At 44.4% G+C, this 10,242-nt stretch overlaps 1 protein-coding gene across 1 annotated transcript; it reads left to right on the forward strand.

Moving 5' to 3' along the window:
* Window positions 1-1,417: 1,417 nt before the first annotated feature.
* On the forward strand, window positions 1,418-8,870 carry LOC146170723 (ubiquitin-conjugating enzyme E2 T-like). Its single transcript, XM_084586818.1, has 5 exons — window positions 1,418-1,780; window positions 1,921-1,990; window positions 3,058-3,163; window positions 5,128-5,226; window positions 7,326-8,870. The coding sequence occupies exons 1-5, from the start codon at window positions 1,666-1,668 to the stop codon at window positions 7,401-7,403; spliced, it is 468 nt and encodes a 155-aa protein (XP_084442944.1). The 5' UTR covers window positions 1,418-1,665; the 3' UTR covers window positions 7,404-8,870.
* The last annotated feature ends 1,372 nt before the right edge of the window (window positions 8,871-10,242 follow it).

Raw genomic sequence — 10,242 nt, forward strand, 5'->3', positions numbered from 1 at the left:
TCAATGGTATCACACAACTTTTGAGAAAAGACCACCGAATCTTGCATCTTGGATCGCATCTCCTAAGTTTTTCAGCGTGTCAGGAAAAAGAAACTGCACTTGTGTGGCTGGAATTTTGAACCTTTTTGGCGACTTGGAGAATGAAACTTCTGTTGAATGCGCACACAGTGTTTGCATATGGCACTGAAAGCAGGCATGACAGGTGAATGAAACTCTGAACGTGATATAAGTGGACTGGCCTTTGTAGAGGTCCATATTCCAAGTTTACGTTGTTTTCAGAAGTGTCGTTCCTGCTGCCCTCGAGTCATCAGACTGGTGGAAACGCCGGAAGTGGTTGCGACATCCAGTTCCGTTGTTTCCATCAGTCAGATGGCTTCAGGTCAGGAGTGACGACTACTGAAAACTATGCAAACTCATAATATATACCCAACAATATGTCGATAGGTATCAAAAAGGTTGTTTTGCTTTAGCCTCATAACTGGGGGCTGAGAATTGAACTGGAACTGCAAGTAGTATTTTATGCACGTTAACAGGTCCAGTATGACGTGAGGATACTAGTCCTCATGAACTACTTTATCAAAAAAAGTTGCCAGATAATACTGGTAACACCATCAAAGTGCGGAGAAAATGGGCCATTTATATAAGTTGCCAACGAATGGATTGCACTGCCGCCGGAGTTTAAACACACACTCCTGTGGAACGAAATGAAGTAAGTTTGTGGCGTCACTGCCTCGGGTGAAAAACGCTAGGCCTAAGGCCTCCGGAACGCCGACTTGAAGGAAGCGGAGGGTTGCAGCAGACACAGATGCTTGTTGGTGCTTTCGAGGAACTGGTACGATGTGCCGGTGAGCGAGGTAATGGGCTCTTTGCTAAAGAGATCACGTAACACTCGAATGAAATGCGCACAGGAAAAGAAGGCGCGTCCCTCAGGCCTAACCAAAGAACAATGCACCCAACACACTCATTTCTGTTGGTGCGCGGAACAGTTTGTTTTGTATTGCGAAACACAAGCTTGGGACGTTTTTTCGATCATTCATGACTGTAGAGCGTCCTCGGACACAAGAAGTTAAAAAAAAAAAATTAATCGCAGGCGTCCATACCATCCATACTTACCGGACAACAATTAGGGCGATTTTGGCAGCGCAGTCGCGCAGTTTCGAACTCTCAGGTCGCTTTCGGGTCATTTTTTTAGACTTAAATCCAACGTATGTATAGCAGTTGTCATAAGTACTGCATACAAAAAGGAACGATCTAGTGGACGTACTTCGTTGAGGCATAGCTAAGGATTTCAGTTACAAATCAGGCTTAAGTCTTTGAAGCGCGCGCCGCACGATCAGTTCAAAAACAAAGTGCACACGATTCCGTGACGACGTAGAGTGACCCGATGAGACGTCACAGTGAATTGGCCAATGACATCTGAGCCGCGCGCGCCTGAATGCTGGGCAGCCGCGAACCACGAACACACGAACTTCCGAATAGAACGCGTTGAATGGTCGGTGTCTTTGTTGTGTCTGGCCATAACCTATGGTCTGGCAATAGTAGCAAGTTTTCAGCTCGCATGTGAGGGGTCCGAGACTCCGATTGAGCGCAGTCTTGTTTGGGCGAGGACTATTTGTAAAGAAAAAAGGCGAGGTTTTCAGATCAAACTCCGTGCAGTATAAAGCAATGGCGATGCTTCGTAACACCCGTCTCATGAAAGAACTTGACATGTTGAACTCACAGCTGCCGCCTGGCATCGTGTGTAACCCTGTCGCCGATATGTTGGACAGCTTCGAAGCAGGTAAGTGTCTTCAGTGAAACTTCAGAGCAAGAAAATGACAGGATAGGGAGGAGCCTCTTTGTATGTTAGCGTGTGAGGGTCTCAGAGTCCGCTTTTCCGCAGCATCTATGTGATGTCAGCTTCGGTTTCGATCATTGCAGCCATCGCCGGGATTAGCGGAACACCGTACGAAGGGGGAACCTTCAAGCTCAACATCCGCATACCTGAAAGGTACGATGTGCCGGTTATGGCGCTGTCATTTCAAATTTTGCGGGTGCAATTTAATCGCCCATATTTATACTTTAATCGTGCTTTGCATGCTTTTCTAGGCCTCTAATGGAACCTTGTCTGTAAGGGCATGAACGAAGAAATGTCATCGAAGAAGCCCAAATACCTTCTGCGCCTTTAGCTCTCTGCCAAGAAAACAGCGTCGTGTTTGAACTCAGTGAGCTAGCTTTCTCAAGATAATTCTGAACTTTCCTCAAAGCCACGGACGTCACGAAACGTTGGTGGCTCAGTAGGTGTGGTATTGGCGAATGGTATCGCGCTTTAATTCACTGCACTTTTAAACTGCTGAGCATAAAAAAAAAAAAAAAAAAATTTTTTTGCACACTGCATGCCTACAGCTGTAAATGTCAGTTTTCCTGGTCATTTATGAAGGCATGAGTTGCTGTAGCATCTTCTAGATTTGCACCTCTCATGCTTTCATGGTTACACAGTGGTGATTCAGTTTGACAACTGTGACTGGAAACTATACCTTTGGCATTCACTCGACTGCTTCCACTGAAGCCATTGACAGTGCTCTGTGGCACACAGTGTCAACAGCATGATCTGATGCACAGAGACTGTTGGAGGTGCATTTCATGGTGACGGCTAATAATAGGAATAGCGTAATGCGCGAGTGGAGACAGTGAAATGGACAGAATGAGCGCCAGTCTTAAGTAATTCTTTTACACATGCTGGCAGCAATTGCGCACATGTGCTGAGGCATATACCTAACAATCGAACATTGTTGTAATCGTGAGGGTTCTGATGTAAAGTCGAGAAGGAAAAACAACCTACAGGACACCCATGAGAAACTATTAGATGGTGACCATGTACCATGCAATGTCAGCACACGGTATGGAACCTCACATGGTTCCGGAGCCTTCCACTACGGTGTTCCTGATAGCTCGAGTTTCTTTGGGTGTTGAAACCCTACAAGCCATTAGCAGTAGTAAATCACTTCATTTTTATTTGTAGTCGTGTCTTTCCAGTAAACCCGTATTGCTACTCTCTATGATGTCTACACTATGCAGGTACCCATTTGAGGCCCCTGTCGCAGTGTTCAAGACACCGGTGTACCATCCTAACGTGGATTCCACAGGTCGCATCTGCCTGGATGTACTCCAGATGCCGCCCAAGGTATGCGCTAGGCTAATCATTGAAGGCTTCCATATTCAGTTGTTCACAAACTAAACACAAATAAGTATGCCTGTGTGCGGAAATCCTGGTGCACTAAAGGACACTGGGGACAATTATGACAGACGAGAAGTGGACAGGACGACTGTCATCCACTTTCTTGTCTCCGTCCTACCTCGTCGTTTTGTTCTTTGCAACACTGGATTACATCACTTTTTTTTTTTTCTTATGTTCGCTAGAGAGAAATTTGTTGCTAAGAACATAGCATTTACTAGTGCCCCATGCTCTTCCCTCCACTCAATTTAAACTCAATACCAAAAAAGGACTCTACTCACAGTTATAAAGTGAATGGTAGTTTAGCTTGGCCTCAGAGATTCGTTACTAAACTTTGCGTACACAGTGATGCCTGTATTTAATTTCCTGGCCTGTGAAGGCTTTGTTTTCTGTGAAAATATCCGCTTTCATTAGAACACAAAAGCCTATTGGTGCAAGCTAAGTTTAGTTTGAGCGGGTCTTTAATGCACTCACATCACATGGCTTAAATTAAAACCCCTCAGTTACACCGTTCTTCATCATTGATAGTATTTATTTGGCACAGAGGAACGGATTGATTCTTTACTCTTCACCCAGCTTGTCTTGCAGATGGTGCTTTGTTTTGCATGATTTTAATTTCACGTTCACAAATAAATGAAATTAAATTTTGTTGCAAAGAGATCAGTGTTTGGTTTCTAAATCACATACATGTTGTGTCAGGCTGTTAATGTGGATTTGGCTGAAGTGGGTAGGAGAGCCAAATTTTCTTTGTTTTGTTTCGAACAAATGGTGCATATTGTTTAGTAAACATAGACCACTACGTGCAACTTGTCTGCACCAAACATTTTTGCTGTACTTCAGTGGGGGTACTGCATTTTGCCATACTGTTACTCATTGTACTCGGTGTTATTACTCATCAAATAATATAAGGTTTGTTTTGTGCTATTGCAGCTAATATGATTAGTGCACATCTCTTTCCAACATCATCTAAGGCTAGTGGCCTGATGTAGACATGGTACTGTGATTTTTATTTCCTTTTTTTTTTAAGGCGAAAGCATTTAATGCCTCATCGTCGTCGACAGAAGGTCGTCGGCAGAGGTGTCATGCTTTCGAGAGCGAGAGTTCAAAATAAATTAACCTTGTATCCACTGGGAATCGATCCTTGGATCCCCAGCCCAAAGCTTTACCAACCGCGCCACGGCCCGGATCGCAAATCGCTCTTCATAATTCCCCTTGTCTATCGTGAGATAGCAAGATTTCGCGAGTGACAGATACTGCGCGTTTAATTTCCTGTAAACGAATTGTAGAACGCCGGTCAACTTTGATATTTCAATGAAATGCTGGTTGTGGTCGACAAGGGGCGCGCGATGTACCGCCACGGCATGTCATGACGTCACCAAGCGATTCATGCATATACGAAGCTGACCTCCGCCGGGCGTACGATCCTGTCGCCATTGTGCTTGCTGGTCATGGTTTCCAGCATCTGATTGCATAAAAATGGGCACCTGCACTGATCGGACAATTCTAAATAAAATCTTTGGCCGTTATTCCAGCAAAGTCATCACAAAAGCGGCCACTTTAGACGGAAAGCTCTTTGTTGCGCTGAGAAAATGAGTTGGGTAGTTAAAATCCGCTGCTCAATCCCTTTAATAGCCAGTTAGCTTGCTGCATGTTTGTGTCTTGCTTTTTCTGTCATGTCGGGTGTCTGGATGGCTGCAGAAGTAGCAGTGTAGAGTGACTAGCACCATCCTTTCTCCAAATTGAAAATGCAAATTCGGCAGCATCTCGTGTGTTGGCCCGCCCACCCTGTGGTGTGTTGAGTTGTGAGAATGTGCTTGTTTGTTTGTTTGCCTGCTGCCGTGAGAATGGAATAAGTGAGCAAGTACATCGCGAAACGGCTGTTGCATTGTGTGATGCCTTGTGGTGTGGTGCAGGGTCGCTGGCGTCCATCCCTGAACCTGAAGGTCGTCCTGATGTCACTGCAAACCCTGCTTGCACAGCCCAACCCAGATGATCCTCTGGTGCCAGAACTGGTGAGCGCATTTGTAACTTATGCGGGTGGGCAGGTGTCTTAGTAGTGGCGGTGGTTGCGTATATTGTTGGATCCTCCCATGGCATGGAGTAGTCGGAAACTGTTTTAGTGCAGGGGTGCCGGCGGGTTATTCACGCTACCAAGGTGACCATGGGGGAAAATAATGGAGAAAGTAGCAGCTGACAAAGGGGAGAGTAAGAATAGCCTTGATAAAACATGGGAACCTCTGATGGTTGTCGGCTAACGCATTTCGGCAACTGCAGTTGTGAGTTGGTGGAATCTTTACCAGTGCCATACATGCCAACCCCTCTGATACTCCAAGGAGACATCCGATGTTTCACTGAACTTTCCCATTGAATGACCACTGCCTTACCCCTATGCCCGAGCAACAATGGTTTTTGCAAAACTGGCACCACGCAACCTGCATCTGAATTGTAATCGTCAGCATCACTGTCAACGTCCACACTAGTACCATCAGCATCATTAGCCTTTGCAGCCGAAGAAAATCAAGTCAAGCCAAGGCCAGAGTACCTAAGCCTGGTTGCATTTCGTGTTTTTGATTACAGCTGCTTGTGCATATGTTTATGGTTGGCTAGGCCGCGTGCTTTGTGCGATGCAGAGTTTAAAGTTGGAATTCTCGTGTGCTTGAAGTTATGGAGCTGTCAACACCCAGTAAAGTGTATTTTCAGAAGTTTTAGCGGCTTTATATTTCTCAATTTCAGCGCTTCGTAGCATCGTGCAAATATTGTATGCAATGTGTGGAAGTGACATCAGTGTGTCTCACTGCTGCAAAGGTGATTTGAAACTGAAACTAGAACTGAATTTCACTTGTCAGTGTGAAACACAACCTGCCAGCCTATGCTGCTGGTGAAGGGCCATCAATCTGGGCCATGCTCTGAGCAAAACTCCGATGGATTTTTGAAGCTAGCAAAGTCTGCTGCTGCAAAACCTGTGCAAACGGACTCATTGGTCCCTGCCTAAAAATTTGGGCAACCCATCCCCTCAGTTGGTGCTAGAGATAAGGATTTTGTTGTATGCCCAGTAATAGGTAAAAAATGGCTGAGTAATGCAGCTTGGAAAGTAACATGTGAGGTGCATGGCTTGAAAGACGAAAATGCATTTTTTTGCTGCAGAAGCTGTTATTTTTTTGTTAGGCTTAGAATTTGGTTGTCCCCTGTAACTTTAGCATTTCATTTCTGTAACGCACATTATCATAATATGTGCTGGGTGGTGACTTAACTGGGCTAGTGTTGGATGCACGCTCCTTTCCTTTCACTGCTGTGGGTCGAGCAGGGTGTCTAGCAACCGGGAATTGTCGGGGAAATTTTATGCACCTGGAAAAATCTGAAATGTCAGGCGAACCATTAAAAATTTCGCCAAGTCAGGGAGAATGACACGATATATTCTGCAGTGCATTTTCATTTTAAGCTGGCGCACAGCAAATACGTTATTCGCACAGATTTTTCTTTTCTTATGTGCGTGTGCTGTGTCGCCAGCTTGCAGCCACTATTGCAATGTGAGGCGTGATATATTCCTTTGACGCTAACACATGGCTGAGCTGTCACAATAGAAGAATCAATACGCATGTGAGGTGGGTGCTGAATAAAATATGCGGAAGCGCAGCGTGAGAGCAGTACGCGACAAAAAAAGCCAGAAAGCGATCAGCGAGCGGTGCTCATACTTGATTAAATTGGCTCGGCTTTTTTGCGGGGTGGGTGGCTCATGTGCTCTGAGGCTGACACTAAAGTCCCTTAGATTAGTTTTTAAAATCTAGGGATTTAGCTGGCATCAGTGCGCATTTAATTTTCTGTAAGCTTTTGACAAAGTTCTTAAGTCATTGACACCGATGACAGCCTTTTCACTATTGTAAATTGCAGAATATGATTAGTAAATAGCTTTTTGTTGCGAGTTGTCTATGCACATTATCGTCAGCAGCTACATTTTTTAGTCTCTTCACTTGTCAGGGAATTTGACTTGAAATAATCAGGGAAAACCTGGAAAAGTCTGGGATTTTTGAAAACAGTGGTTTGCTAGACACCCTGGTTGAAGTTCGACAGTCATATTCTTAACTTTCTTTATTAACACCCACCCTCTTTTCAGGCCGACCAGTTCAAGTACCAGCGAGACATGTTCAATCAGCTGGCTGCCGAGCACACCAGGCGTCACGCCATGGGCTGATAGGGCTTCGAGATCCTGCTTTCTTTTCTCCCTTTTTTGCAGTGCTGCTGGATATGTTCCGAGTTAGCTGTGGTTGAACCTGATAACTAGTTATTTTGTTAGGCTTCATTAAGTGACGCGAAATATTTGGACCTGTGGCCTGTTCCATCTGTCTATCAAGCATACCCCTGTCTTTTTTTTTCCTGTTACATTGCTCGACAGCTGTCTATCCGTTGTGTGCATTGCCATGTTGTATTTTTGCTAATGCCGCAGTGCTAGAGAGCAGACTTGGTCGAAAGAAATGCCGTGGCCGTGTGAACTCAACATGTACCGGTTTCTGGCCAAGCAGTTTTTGTTTATATTCTAGTCATTGTAGACAGCAACATAGTTTAAAATCAAAGCAAGAAAGGCCCGGTCACACCATTGAAAATTCTTCCATGTTCACTTGTGTCCTAGCTGTGATATTGCGAGTGTTGGTCCATTACAGTGCTTAAGAGGAGTTGTTCTTTGTCTTACATTACATCACATGCTAAACCATCGGGCTGTTTGTCTTTGTCGCTAGATTTAAGGCATTTTCTGGTGAAGTTATTTGAATTTTCATTATTTGCTTATCACATGACCAATCTTAGAGGCCTCATATGCAGTGTATATTCATTAACACATCAGTTTTATCTGGAGATAGTGGCTTACGAAGCCAGCGTTTAAAGAAACTGAAATTTTATGGCAAATTTCATACTGTTTCGAGTTTTCCGAAATTAATCTTAGAATCCATTGTCTTGCATTGTTTTTGAAATCTAGGTACTACGCAAGCTTTAATCTAGTCCACATATTTTGACCGGTGATCATAGTAATTGCAGCTGTAAACATTCTGAGGCCATTGAAAGGACCAAATTTTTGTGGCACAAAGAAACTCTGCGGAGCTTCACTGACCAGTGCCTTGTATAGCTCGAACAATCGCCAACAGCACATTTGCCCTTTCATGTGAGCCGTGTCCAGTGTGAGGCACTTGCAAAGCCTGCTGCTACTTTGAAAGCAACGAGCAGGTATTTTTTATATGCTGTCATTAAAACACTTGTGTAATTTGCTTGTGGTGAGCTATTTTCTGCATTTTATTGCACAGGATGTCATTGTAACGTGATACCTCACGTGTACAGTCGAGCCTCAACAATGAATGCTGGTTACTGTAATACTACTATATATCGAAACTATTTTTGCAATTCTTAATTTATATATTAAATGTAGTTTGCCATAAAACAGGCATACCGAACTGTTAAGCACCTAGCTGTGATGGCACGTGTGTTTGCACCATAGTTTGCTCTTTATCTCACGCTTTCCAGCAGCAACTTCAACATTAGGTAACCAGACGGTTAGCGCTTGTTGACAGTGCCCCAGAACTGGTGGCATAGTCTGTTATAGACTTCCGGTATCCATCCTGTGCTTGCATCAGCTGATGCGGAGGTAGTAAAACAATGTTTAGCTTTCGTTCTAGTACCCATTTTTCATGCAAGACGCCTGCAACATGGCATGCAGGTAGTGCTGTGTGGGGAAGCCAGCCTAACTGGCATTTGATATTTGGAGTTTTGAAACCTTGAGAAACAGAGCTGAAACTTAAGCAATGGTCTCTCCTATTAGCATCCTCGCTGCTTAAATTGTGCCCTACCTGTCCTGAGGTTTCTACAAATTTTATACAGTGAAACCTTGGTGATATGAACCATAGGGGTTGGCAAGAGGTATCGCCGAAATGAAAAAAAATCTGTGCAGAAGCATGGGAAAGGCATTCACGAAGGCCTGTTAGTGGCCAAGGGGACTTGGTTTGGTTTGCGAGATTTGTCCCAGAGCAACTCTGGCTATGAGAGATGCCATAGTGGAGGGCTTTGGAAGTTTCGACCACCTGGGGTTCTTTAACGTGCACTGACATTTTTCAGCCGCCGCAAGTCTCTTTTGATGATTGGTGTCTGTGCGGGTTGTACCTCGACGTGATCGCCTGTTCAAATTAACTGGAGCGAGCCTACCCATGTGTGAATTAACGAGCGTCCAACGGCATAGACTTGTACGGATGCTAACCGGGCCGCGTTTCTAGTTCTAATTATTCGAATTTACGAGATCATATTAATGAGACTCTACTGTATCTATGGCTGCGTGACATGCGGGCTGTGCCAAACTTCCTGCGCACAGCATATTTGGGGCCATCGCAAACTGTTCACGGTGTGTACAGCTGAATCTGCAACCAAGAAGCTATGTTACGGCCGCACTCCCACACCACTAAGAATGATGTAAAGCATTCAAGCCACGACTGTAGCCTAGAGCACTACTATAGTGCCTGCAATCTATTCTAGGCATTATAGTAGTGCTCAAGGCTGCTATGCGGAATGTTGCGTTTGTCTTTGTCTCATTCCTCGTCTTCATGAATGCTTTCATATGAACTGGTCAGGGATTTTGTAGCATTCACGCATAGTATAGTAGGGCATGGCATGCTGCAAGTATATTACGCTGCTGAATAGTGAACAGAATCAGCTTTCAATATTTTATTGTACCAAACAAATCGCAGATCTTGAACTTATAGTTTGGTCTGATGGTTCTTTATTTAGATAACTAGGAACACCTTAATTTCTGTTACAGAGGCTGTGCCAAATATTTAGGGGAATCCCCCAAGGTGGAGTAGATTTGTAATAAGGGAGTAATTACTCATTGACACCTACCCAAGTGCAGACATACGGCTAGAAAGAAAAGCTATCCAGCTTCCTCAGAAACTTTGTAGTTAAAGAAAAATTCGTCCTGCTCCGGGGAGCGAACCCGGAACCACCGCCTTTCCGGGGCAGTTGCTCTACCAACTGAGCTAACCAGGACAGTCAGCAGAACA

Source organism: Amblyomma maculatum, unplaced genomic scaffold (assembly GCF_055883805.1).
Source record: "Amblyomma maculatum isolate TAMU_Amacu unplaced genomic scaffold, ASM5588380v1 scaffold_62, whole genome shotgun sequence".
Lineage (NCBI taxonomy): Eukaryota > Metazoa > Arthropoda > Arachnida > Ixodida > Ixodidae > Amblyomma > Amblyomma maculatum.